This window comes from Pezoporus flaviventris, unplaced genomic scaffold, assembly GCF_033815535.1.
Source record: "Pezoporus flaviventris isolate CSIRO_AGI_PZ_B2104156 unplaced genomic scaffold, CSIRO_AGI_Pfla_v1 ptg000057l, whole genome shotgun sequence".
NCBI lineage: Eukaryota > Metazoa > Chordata > Aves > Psittaciformes > Psittacidae > Pezoporus > Pezoporus flaviventris.
The window spans coordinates 693,916-707,248 of NW_026892605.1; the positions used below are offsets into that span (position 1 = coordinate 693,916).

Here is a 13,333-nt window from a genome sequence, read left to right on the forward strand (position 1 = left end):
TGTAAACTCCTTCTTGACTTTTTTTGTAATGATCAGACAGTGCTAGGTTGTAATGCTTTTTTTATAGGTATGCTGCATTTGTACCAGACATAGTCTGCTTGGAAAATATCTGTGTTCTGATCTTCCTAAGAAGCTTAAATATGCAGGTCTTCAAGCACCATGCAATCTGCTCTGGCAGCCAGCTGGAATATACCACCAAAATAGTTTTAAATTCATTTAAGTCACTGTTCACAACTTAACAGAAACTGAAATTTCCAAAAGTTGTTAATGCCCTGATGTACTCTGGTGTCCTGATGTGTGTGGATTTGGCATTGGCTCAAACAACAAATGGGACTGAAAAATAGAACTCTTTTTTTTTTTTTTTTTCCTAACCAGAAAGCATTCATTATTAAGCATTCAGTGTGAATGTCTTAGTTTAACAGTCAAGGTCTTACAATATTCTGATGAAAGACACCATAAAGGTTGTTTCATTTGCAGACCATACCTAAATAGCATTAAGTTATGCTTTGAAAATAACCACTACTACTGGTTACATTGCCATGTCACCTTGCAGTTTGGGTTTCAATACAAGAACATTGACAGAACTTTCCCTGCTTGATCAGAGGGCTGAATTCCAATAAAACTTGCTTTACTCACCCACACACAGCCTGTATCTCACATAGTTATCATCCTTTTAGAGCTGCCAGTGCGTGACACTCTAAACAAACCATGTTGAAATCAAATGCAGAGAAAAGAAGGAATCAAAAGCAGAGGAGCTAACATGAGAAAGGAAGCGGACAGTGGTGAGGAGGCTAATGAGGGAGAGGGAACTCAGTTAAACCTCTTCAGCCTGCCCACAAGGCTGTACACTGCTTTGCTGCTGACCTGCAGCAGTTTTGTTGTAGTCTCAGTTTTGTTTGTTTTATGAACAAATAACCTCTAGGCTATATAAATGAAACTGCAGCCTTTAGTGCTACTGACATATATCCTGTTCCACAGGATAACTGCAAATCTGAAATACCAAAAGAATATCTAATTCAGTGAATCTCGGTGTTTGAGTTTGGTGCAAGAGCCATGATAACTCCTTTGAAGTTAAGAATGACAGATTTAGAGTACAGAGAAAAGCAAATCTTTCACAACCTGAGCTGAGAGTGGGAACTGTTTAGGGACATTACTGAATCACTGATAAAACTCACGTGTTGGCTGGCAGCAGAGCTTTCATTTAGGAATGGTGACAGTGCAACTTTGTCAACATGCACAATTACAGGGAGATAAAAAGTGTATTAGTTACTGTTCAGACAATAAAAACTATCATTGACACAAGATTTTATGACATCTGTTATCAACAAAAATAAATATTGTGAGCTGATGATAACATGCCAGGTTTTGTTTTATTTGCTACTGGCTGCGTCTCTCTATAAGATAAAGAGACACCCTAGATTAAATGTTGGAATCAGTCTTTCATGCACCTCCTTTAGCATAAGGTTATATTACCATGGTAAGTTTTTTTATCTTTCTAATAAGCTCCACCAGCTTACCACTGACCTCTCAGAGGAATTTTCCACTTTAAGTTTTTGAAAAATAGAAGTGTTATCATAGGAAAAACAGACAAACCTGAAATACCACGACATCTCATTAAGAGTATTTTAGTATAATTAATGGACAGCAGTTCAGCACAGCAGCATTTAGATGTTAATCTGATCATTTGGTTTGCTTCTATCTACCCCAGTACAACTGTCTGTGACCACACCTGAAGAGAAGGATCTGGTGCAGAATGGAAGACACTCCTTTATTTAACAACAGTTCTCTAAATGACTGAATGCGTACACTGCCTCATCAGCTATGCAATGAAACTCTACTATGAAATTTTCAGCCCAACAAAGCAAGTTTATGTTCACAGTGTCACATCTGCACTATTATTATTAATTATTCATGTTCAGTTCAGTTGCTAGCTGGGAGAGAGCAGCCTACAAAATGGGTATGTTCTAGTTCTTGCTGTGTGATCATAAAGAGCAATGGGCTGAAACGCACTAAAGTATAATTCCGCCACATATGCTCCTGAGAATTAAAACTGAAGTATGGAGATAGTTAAGCCAGGCTTCTCCTCTTGCAGATGTAGATGGTAGCCAGCATGATTTGCTATGTTGTAATGTTTCCCAAATAAAAGACTTTTCTCAAATAGAAGACCTATCAGACAGGACTGTCACCTGGAAAAACAGCCTAGGAAAGGAGTGATGAGGGCTTCCTTACTACTGCATGGCTCTAACATGAAGAGAAGGAATGAATCCCCAGAACTGCAGCCCTTATCTGTAGGGTGGAGGCTGTAGAGGAGGTGCAGTCATACTCATGATGTAGTTACCAGTCTGCAGCCAGTGCTAACACAGAGGCTGCAAACCATGAAATCCATGCAGTGGTGCTGGACTAAGTCATGTCTAGCTACGGCCAACAGCAGTTCTAACCAACTACCATGCAAGCTGAAAAGAAAAGGAAGAACAGGCAGTTATTTAAGCCATTTACTAGGCCAGCTAGGTCCAGTGGAAGTCAAGGGTGACTCAGTGTTGCTGGTGAGTTCATGAAGCATACTCCTGCAGTGACTGGGCATGATCTACCTGGGTGAGTGGTTGCTGCCAATAACTTCATGACTGCTGCCTGATCTCAAATTTGAGGGAAAAAAAAGACATGGAGCACTCTGAGACAATTCTGTCCAGGCAGTATTTGCTTTTCATATGAGACTCCCCACTGGCAGTGTTAATACGGTTGGATGCTGCTAAGGACAATTGAATATGACCCTGATACAAGAAAATGGCACATCTATAGTGAAGGAAGTTCAAAAGGGGTGTAGGACTTTCTGCTGAAGTGCTTAGTCCCCATGAAAAAAGCAAGTGTGAACAAGAGCAAATAGGACCAAACCCCACTTATGGATAATTTCTGTTCCACAAGTGTGTTTCTTTCTATGTTTTAAGAACATAGAAACAGGAAAGAATGAAAAATGTCATAAAAACTTAACAGCTCTCTTTCTTGATTAACTGCTACAATACATGAATAATTTTTTAGTACTAAACCTATTTAAAACATTTTATGATGTGGTTTGAAACTTTAAGTCATAGGTTTACAGTTTTCAAGACAAAAACTACTTGGATAAGTATTTGCATGAATTTCCATATATATTATGCATATCTGAATTCAGGTTTAGTAGAAAGAAAAAGAGAAGAATATATCTTCATCAAATCAATGTTGTCCAGGCTATTATGCTATTTAAGGCTAACATCAGACATTTTATCAGGAAGGACTTTAAAAACAGGTGCATGTTCTTTTGTCACTGACAGTTTTCCAGGCCAACCTAAAGCCATGTATTTGGTACAGTCACTGATAAGAGCAGCTAATACATCACTCTCTGGCACATACAAAACTTCAAGCAACAAATAAATAGTTTGGATGACATTGAAAATTTTTTGTGGTCCATCATGAGTGGTCTGCTGAAAATCAAAGAAACCTGTAATTAAAAACATAAACCACTCCATTTGCAACATTTTCCTATCATCACGGATACCATTTTTATTTAGGAAGATTCAGTTGCAGTATATGCTGCTCCTCCAACCTCCAGGGATTTGCCTGACCTCGAGTTTGAAATGCCGGGACACTGTTTTTTGGACATGCTGGAAGACTTTGTAGTGGGTCTGTGAAACTGGAAAGGAAATAGGTGGTTTGAGCTAGCACGTTTAGCATTTGTGAGTCAAAATTTGATGACGGACTTTTGAGGGAAAAGATAAAATGTCATCTCAGAGAAGTGTTTTCCATATCTCATTTACTGCATAAGGAATTCCGTATCAAACAATGGTTGAAAAATGGCTAAGCAACTTGACCTGTAACACAGTTTTGCTTAAATATTTTAAAACGCATTTTAAATGTTTTAATGTTGCACTAAGAATAACTTGATAAATGTCTTGATACTATTTTAAGTGAGAAAGTATATCCAATTTATCACTGGACTTAGTTCTTATAGGAATTAAAAGTTAAAAAAAAATGGAAAGAATTTTAGTGTCATTCTGTGCATAACAAAAGTCCATTTCCAATAGTGGACATTAAAAGGGAAAACTGTAAATTTTATGAAATTTCAACTTCTAACAATATTTCATATTGTAAAATGTGTTTTTGCTTCCTATACTTAAGTCTATATAAAATACCAGTCCCCTTTCATAGAAGACTAAGACACAAATAAAAAAAAAACCAACAACTGAACTGTGGCAATTTTGAAATATTAATCCTAAAATTTCACCTTTTTATTTTCACAGAGTATAATTTGTGCAATATTGTCATTTCATTCTTTTTTTTTAAACTGGAACAATAACATGAAGCTATCCACCAATGCACAACTTCTGACACCTGATTGGCTGAAAACTATAACTGTGTCAAAGAACAGGGATTTTGCTTAAGTCCATCCATATCAAGCAGAATTAACACATTTAATATCAGCATGTTCCATCAGAATATTTTCTCAGCTGGCTATAAGCTGCATTGCTGTGTGGAGGTTGCTGTCACCAGCGTGGCAGACTCCCTCAGTTTGTGCATGGATCGCCACTGGACGTGATGCACTTTGTGTCCAGAGAGAGCCAAAAGGGACAGAGCTCCTGAGGACACATACAGGAAATGGCATACATGGTTTGCATCTGTGCTCTGCACGTTAGGTCATATGCTTTGGCAAAGGGTGATGGAGATTAAATTTGCCTAGAAGCATTTTCCAGATTTGTTCTCTGATATACAGCAAATACAGATTTTTCTTAAATGAGAAAATTAAGTTCAGTATTGAGAGGTAAGATAGCCTGTCTGTAGATCAAGCATGTGCTGAGCATAAATATAAGACAGAAATTTTAGAGGTGGAAGCAAGAAGAAGGTAACCTTTAGAACATATGTCCTTTAGAAGTGCATGTCGCAGTGCTGACATTAACTTAACGCACTTAATTTGCCTTCAGGACTTCTTACATTCACTCATTAACATGCTAATGTATTTTCCAATTTTATTTTTTCTCTTAATGACAATTCAAAAAAAAGCCAACAGAGACATGATAGAAAAAAAATTGTAGTGCACTGTAGCCATATCTACTAACTTATCGTTTACTTAAGGTGTTAAAAGGAAAGAGCAAGATAATAGTTTGAAGAAATGGAACCATTTTTTCCACAATATTGGCCAGAATGACAACTAATACTGGCACATCCAGCTGCCAAATGCCATATTGTAGTGAATGCTTATACTTTGAAAAGCCTTAATGCTGCACGTTATTTGAATTGCTTGTAACATAGTCACTCTTTAAGGTTCTGCTTTAAACAATCTCAAATGATACTTTGAGAAGATTTTAATTCAAGAATTTAATTCAAGAATTAATTTAAGAATTCATTTTAAGAGAATTTAATTCAGCCCTATATATTATAAGAAAAAAAAAACAACAACCCAACCATTTCTGGTAATGGTTGAACTCATACACAACAGTTCAGGAGCTACTGTAGTCTTAGATGGCTACTGTTTCATTTCTTTTTTTTTTTTACCCAGACCCAATTCCCAATTAACCATATCCCAAGTGCTACAGATACACATGAAGGATGCTCGATCAGTATCTTATTCTCTGGACTTTAGTTTGAAATTAACATAATTTTCATGCTGCTCCAAGCATATTGGTCAGTACTAAATTCTGCAAATAGTTCCTGTAGAAATGCAGACGTAAACAGTAAATAGATTTCTTAAAATCACTAATTAACTGGTGTGTCCTATGCCACTGTCTCCTTCATAAAACAGACAGTTTATGTACCTTCTGCTAGCTGATTTCTTCTCAAAAGTGATGGCCTTGAGCAGACTCATGATAGGGAACTTTTTAGATGACACCAGTGAAAAAAGATGACAGAGAAGTATCTTCCATGGAAGACCCTCTGAATTTCTTAAGATGTGTAACCATAATCCTTTCCAATGGGGACATTTAGAAATAACTATAATATCATTTTTGATATATATTTTATTTTTTCAAGAGCAATCAAAGTTTTTCCTAGGATACTGTTGCCCCTGCTCCCACAGGCTTCAGTCAAAAATGCAGGAAGAAGTGATTCTGTAGACCTTTACAGGCTTAGAAAATACAGACTGTAACAGTAACTCAAAGCCTCTTTGTCTCTTTCAGCCTTTTGTACTCCCCGAGGAAGCATCTCTGAATCTGTACCTTCAGCAATATGGAACTCTCAAAATCTGAGTGTCTGCACAAGGAAGCCCTCCACAGCATTGCCTTCAGCAGTCACCAGACAATGATAAAGATATTGCCAAACACTTGAAGCTGGAACAATGTTTTCAGGTGCAGAGGAGAAACTTCAAGTAAGTGCAAACAATACACAATGTACTCTCTGTCCCTGTCCAGCCTTCAAACTTTGCACAGTTTCAAGTGTAGGGTTCCAACTGAAACATAAAACTTCAGGATTTTAGATCATGGTTTACATTCCTGCTGTTTCTGACCTAGTTAGAGACACTGCATTAGAAATGCCCTGCATGTAAATAAATCTTTGCCTCCAGTCATTTAAAGTCTGGAAAGGTTGTATTTACAAAAACAGGCTGAACTTCAACTCAGAGGTTTTTATTTCCCTGGCACTCTATAGAACTCACCATACTGAGTTGATAGCATTTGCAAAGATGCTGCAAACCTTTCATGCTCTCCTTTCTACTGTACACTGCCATATAGCTAAAACCTCATGAGGACTGAACCACTAAGAGGAAAGGAAGCATAACAACTCCTAGTGGAACGTAATGATGAAAAAGGCTAACAAACATAAATGCTACAGGCAGTAGTAGTATAAAAGAGGAATGAATGAAAACACTTTGACATTAAACTATACCAAACCAAATACACACTTAAATGACCTGGAGTCACTCTCAACACATTTCCTCTTCAGATCTAATAAAAATGAGTTTTTTAAGAAAATCAAATTGCACTAATTATTGAAACTTATGGATACTGTCTGAAGAATTCAGCAAAGTGGGCTCTTTTAGTTATTCTCTATTTCTAATTTAAACCTCAGCCAGGCAGAAAACAATGCCCTAGTGGTTCCCATTTACGGAAAATAAATCTGTTCTCCAAATCTGCATCTTGTTTAGGACGGCATGACAAACATGCACCAAGCTACTGCAAGGTATACACCTTGCACTTGCAGAGTATTAGCTGCATTTCTCAGGTAGAGAGACTCCTGGAAAAGGCAGCTTCAAAATCTGAGCAGAGCTCCACGGGAGATCTGCTGTGTCAAAGCATGTTTGACTTGCTGTTTCTGTTAGCAGCAAGATTTTCAGCACACATGTGCTCTCCCTGAATAAAAACAGAAATTGTTGGTCCTTGTGAACTTCTGAAAATCTGTATCTAGAAATCAGAATGCTGTTCAGTGCTGTGACTACTGCCACTGGCATTTTTGACAGAGGAAATGCATTTAGAGGCTGACCTGAAATTGAAGAGAAATACTCTTCAATTATGTTATCAGAGTTTTTGAACATCTAGACTAACTGCTGACAAAGTCTAAGAATAATACAAAAAATATGCAAATAGTAGAAAATTATTAAGTACCTGTCAATTTTGTAGGTCAGTCTGAAATATCTGTCTAGGCAGGCTCATCTAAACAGCATCTGTTGTAGTACATGTGAAACCACATACGGAACAGAGCTATTCAGAGAGCACAGGTCAATTGATCATACCCTGTAAGGCAGCAGTTCTGAAGTGACCGGACAACTATAGGACATGAGCATTTGCAGTGTATTGTTAGCATCATCCGCCGAATGAGACTGAAGGGACTGGGTGTACATACAGCAGAACTATCAAAAGTACCAACTCAAGATTTCTCATGCAACGGTTTTTGAATCTCAAAAACCCCTACTTTTGTTGTTACTGTCATTTGCAATCTTTAAAGTTGTTTTATTTTAATTAGGGAAGGTAAGATGTGAATGTTTTCTGAAATGTCTGCAGTACGGTTGAAATTTATCAGACCTTCAAGTCATTTAGCTAAGCTTTTAGATTAAAGCCTTTCTCAGTCTCAGAGTGACAGCCAAATGCCTGGCTACTACACTGTTGCATATATACTGGTGCTAATAGGTTTTGATAAAGTTACAGATAATATTTTTCTTTTTAATATAAAATGTTAATATTAAAATTAGATATAGAATTTCTTATAGCTGAATAGGCTCATGCTGACCTAGCCATTTAGAAATGCGACTATCCATTTGTTGTTATATAAAGGAAGAATACCTGCCAGACCTCAGACTGAAAAAAATGCCTTTCAGTATGAGTACAATCACTTTGAACTAACTGCTTTTAAAGAATCATCCCAGCATACATTTAAACTAAGCTCTTCTATCCAAATCTAAATGGTACTTGTGGATTCATCATCCTGACTGCAGCATGGTTTCTAGATCAAGCCTTGAAGCTGATGTGATTTGAGCATGCATTTGATCCACTGTGCATGTATATGAAATGGCAGCACTGCCATCAGAGGCACATTTATCACAGAGAAAGGAATTTTTTAATACCCAGAGAGGCTTAAAAGCTCCCACTTCCTCCAGATATTTCACAGTTGCATAGATACATGTGCATAGCCATACTTCCTGTTGTGCAGCATTTGTGATTGTGAGTTTTCTTTAACTTCTTTCATGTTCAGAAGCATGCTGTAGTTTTGTAATTACTATCGAGACTGGCACATAAGCTAATAAAAATCAATTATCAGCTATGAGATTGGAGGAACAAAACAGAGGAAGAGCAGCAGGGCAGCAACTGAGCTTATGAAATTAAGAAAAAAAATTACAAGTAAATGTATGTCTCATCCTGACAAGTGAGGCACTCTGCCTCTCTGTCATCCCTTTCATCATGCAGATGACTACTCTCAGCACATAATAATGCAATACCTCCTGTCCACTGAATTTCTATAGTGGCTGCCAACTGTTTGGATAGCTTCTGGATAAAAAAGGATTAAAAAAACACATTTCACAAACCTTTTTAAGAACTCCATAGCTTTTAAATATTTTCTTCTCTCTTTAATTTTTTTTTTTTAATTACTATGAAGCCTAGTTACTCTTTACCAGTGGACAAAGAGTGCCAACCATACCAGATCTAGGGGGCTTGAAAACAAACAAGTGGGAAAATTAATAATAAGTACTCATATTTACATTTGTTATAAAGAAACCTTTGTGTTGGAGGAAGCTAGATAATAAATGGCATGCCATCTGGTTTGCCCAGGGACAGGGCAATGAGATCTGCAGATTACAGCTGCTCCTAGATAGGCATTATTACCCAGTAAACCCAGTGCTTGAACAGAATTGGCCCATGAAGAAAGAACAGCAGAGGCAAACCAAGAAAGTGCTTCAGTTGGCAGGCCGAGGAAGTAGTGATGCTGGCAGCTACAACTGCAGGTTCAGCTGGGAGGCTGGGTGCACTACTTGATTTCCCTGGCTTTGCTAAACCTTAATGGCAGCATCTTTGAATAATACTTTCAGCTATCTCCTGTTAGGAAGAGGATTCTGTCTTATTTCTTGAACAGAGCAGTGTTTATGGCTGTGTACTGTGTGTACTGTGTACTGCTGTGAACTACAAATGTGTAACAGCGAGCGCTCAGCATGATGCCTCCAGCATGCACAAAATGTGTAGAACATCCCTTTGGCATAACAAGTCACAGTGAGAAAACATGTTTTCCTCAATTGAGTGTCAAGCAGAGACTCCTCTCAGATACATTTAATTGTCCAAAAGCTAGCTGTTTGGTCTGTCCTAGTCATGCAAGCTTATTGGTTCTCTAGTAAATGGAAAGATGTTCACAAGAGCAATTTGGTACAGTCATACAGCCAAAGATCCCATTTCTTGTAGAGCAGAATTAAGCTAAGGTTCTCAGTTCTCATTTTCAGAGTGTTGAATGACCAGGCTCACCAAAAAACCCTCCAGATGTAGAGAGAGAAGGTGCTCCATGGATTCAGTAATGCTTTCTACCACAATAATAAGTAGGAGAGCATGAACAGAGAAAGTTTTTTCTTGGAGAGCCTGAGGCTAGGCAACAGTTCCTATTGGAAACCAGTATTGCAGCATCACTGCCTTTAAGTGTGAAACACATTTCTGCCATTTCCATCCCAAAAGAAGTACACAGTAGTGCATATCTTAAAATAAATGAATAAATAAAAGCCAAAGAAGCATACTGAACAAATCACACAAACTCTGAACCAAATCCTCTGTCAAACACAGTTCTCCCATGGGAACATTATGCAAGACAGCATGTGGAGCACACATGACAAATGCTATTTGTATCACTCAGAGCACTGCTAGGAGGCTCTTAGATATTAAAATAACTTGCAAAGGGAGTTAACTCTAGCTTTCCTTTTGGGTTAGCTTTACTTAAAAAAGCCTTAGATTGTTTGGATCCTGACTGACCCACGTCTGATTGAAATGACACACTTTTATGGAGACATCTTGAAATCCACATAATAAAAGGTAATAAAAGTATCATCCATTTTAGGTTCTGTTATTCTAAGGAAGCTTGCTCATCATTTTTATGCTTGAGGCACAAGACTGGCAACATAATGTATAACCAGCTACAGTTAAAAACTACATAAAGAAAAATTAAATTAAAAGACAACCCCACAAATGGTTTCTCATTTTTTCCCACAAAATATGGAAACACTTTTTGTGTCTTAGCAGTTATTCTCCACACTAGCATGTTGCTGGTTTTAGAAGTATGAATAACGCACATTAGCCAGCATCACAGAAAACACAATGGTTACAATTAACTATATGCAACACATTTTAGAGTATTCATTGTCTGTCCATAAAAAATCCCAGTGTATATTTGAGTATAGGAATACCTGGGCACTGCATTTGGAGGTAATTTTTCCAAAACAACTTGCACTGTCACAGCAGGTGAGTGATATCAAATATGCTCTATGCCACTTACTATGAATTCCAAGTTTTACTTACCAATCCTGAACAGCGTTGAAAGATTCTTCGTTCGTGATGTCATACATTAAAATGAAGCCCATTGCACCCCGGTAGTAAGCTGTGGTAATTGTTCTGTACCTCTCTTGACCAGCTGTGTCCTGAAATAACAAACAGAATTTTTATGTGTTGCAAATAATTGACAAATCCTTATTCATTATTTTTAACAGAAAGAACACTCTGACAACAATATGGTATAACTCTGCAATTCTACTCATAAAACTAATTAAGAGGAAGAAAACTGGGAATAACAGGAAAAAGGAGAATTCTGCACTGGATCATAATAGGAGGGACATATCCCTTCTGTCATGAGGTGAGAGCAGAGAGAAACTGAAAGGCATGATCCTTCTTGTCAGTTAGAACCCCCAAGTTCTTCCTTCTAAGGGATGCTCTCTATCCAGTCTTGAAAAATGTATTCTTGATTACAGCTGCTACTACTTAAACTTACTGTAGTTTCAGTAATTCAAGATGTAAAACTAGCAGAAGTTAGACAACATGTCTCACAGAAGGTTAGGTTATGTCTCTCTGGATAGGACAGACTACCCTTAAATTTTTGTTTTTATACTCTGAGCTGGCTAAGCCTATATGAACTGTAGTCTGGAGGCCAGATAGCTGCTCCCAGATTTTCCGGTGGTATTACTCAATATTAAGGTACTAAAACTCTTTCACTAAGACTGTATATTCCAATACTCAGATAAGTTCATTCTCAATAGGTCTGCTAGCAAGATAAAGGTATCATTGAAACGTTGAATAAAATAATTTCTTAGCAGAAGAAATATCATATAAAACCATTTCTTTGTATTTCTTTAAGGGAATAAGGTTTACTGCCACGTTTTGCTGCCTTATTTGATATTAGAGAAAAAAGCTGGGAGGGACAAGGAAAATATGGCTTGTAGCAAGCATGCAGTCTTTCTGTACAGAAAAGATATGATTTTCAAATAAATTTTGGCAGTATCTATCTGCTTTTTTGTCAGAGACATATATGGTTTGAAATGCAACGGTATGACAAGCAGGAGCCCACTGCTACTGAAGAAAATCTTATTTTGCTGCAGGTGATTTCCACTGAAACTTGTCTGCAGATAAGAGTGAACAGCCCTAGCAATAAAGACATAAGTCAGGGATGCTTCCTATACAAGACAGCAATTATTTCCTGTACATAGTTAAAGGTAGCTAGTGCAGGCTTACGCAGTCCTGACTACAGGGAATACAACATGAGTGTAAAAGAAGATAAATCCAGACAAAAAAGAAAATTTTGTAAAGTGGTATTTCAGTACATGGCATAGATGGATGACCACGAATAAAGTGGAGTTTATTAGTTTCAAGCATTGATAATTACATTCCTGTTGGTATTATTTTCCATTCACTTGCTATAGGAATGCAACTAAAAATTCTAATTGGTCTAATGTACAAATTATGTAGGGAAGTGTTTATGATCATGTAAGAAATGAACCCAAATATCAGTAATCAAAGCAATTGTGTTCCATATATTCATAAACATCTCCTTTGTATTCTGATTAGAATATATTCATAAATGTCCTCAAGTCAGCTCCTTTTCTCTGACCATTAGTGGTCTCAAAACACCATTTGTCAGGAGAAATTGAATATTAGTCTCAGTTAAAACAAAACAAAAAGGGTTTAGCAGCTGCAAGAAATATTTTCAAATATTATATTCACTTTCATAAATTCTGTTGTCAATAAAATTCCCACAATTCCATCAGCTTCTGGTTAGGTGATCCTATCTTAGTGACTCTTTTTTTAATAGGCACTAGATTTCAGATATCAAATCACAGAGTTATAAGGTTCAGTGGACATAGTACTTTAGAAATTATCCAGTTTCTGAGCATTGCATACAGCATGCTGGTTAACAGCCCATGGTCCCGAGAATTTGGAATACTCAGACTTGTACACTTGGTGTGCTCTGATGTCTCTAGGACATTTTCATTTTGTTTGTTTGTTTATATTAATTATCCCACCCATAACTGAGATTAGATATTTGCAAACATTTTTATGCTCCACATCCTGATATGTATAATTTCATATTACAAAAATTAACCACTTTTTTTCCAGAAATTCAATACCTAAAAGGACTGCTAAACCTTTCCCACCAGTAAAGATCTTGCATAGGGCATTACGTATATATATATGCACTGAAATAAGAATGACAGAGACGTAGATTGAGAGCAAAATAACTCTTTCTGTGTCAGGGTGAAGACAGAGATCTGGTATGTATCTGGATGACTCTCCTCATCTATCTATCTATCTAGTTATCATGTATATATATGCTTATGTATATAAATAGCTATAAATGTATAAAATATAAAATGTATAAATGTATAAAAACTATGAGATAGATAAGTCTAGATTACTTTGGCTCTTCA

General features: G+C 37.0%; 1 protein-coding gene across 2 annotated transcripts in view; it reads right to left on the reverse strand.

The window, feature by feature from the left end:
* RAB3C (RAB3C, member RAS oncogene family) overlaps nucleotides 1-13,333 on the reverse strand; it is a 127,074-nt gene that overhangs the window by 65,596 nt on the left and 48,145 nt on the right. For both annotated transcript variants that reach the window (XM_061469373.1, XM_061469374.1), the window contains one exon: nucleotides 10,938-11,056. In XM_061469373.1, the coding sequence (XP_061325357.1) occupies nucleotides 10,938-11,056 (119 nt within the window). The remainder of the gene's footprint in view (nucleotides 1-10,937; nucleotides 11,057-13,333) is intronic.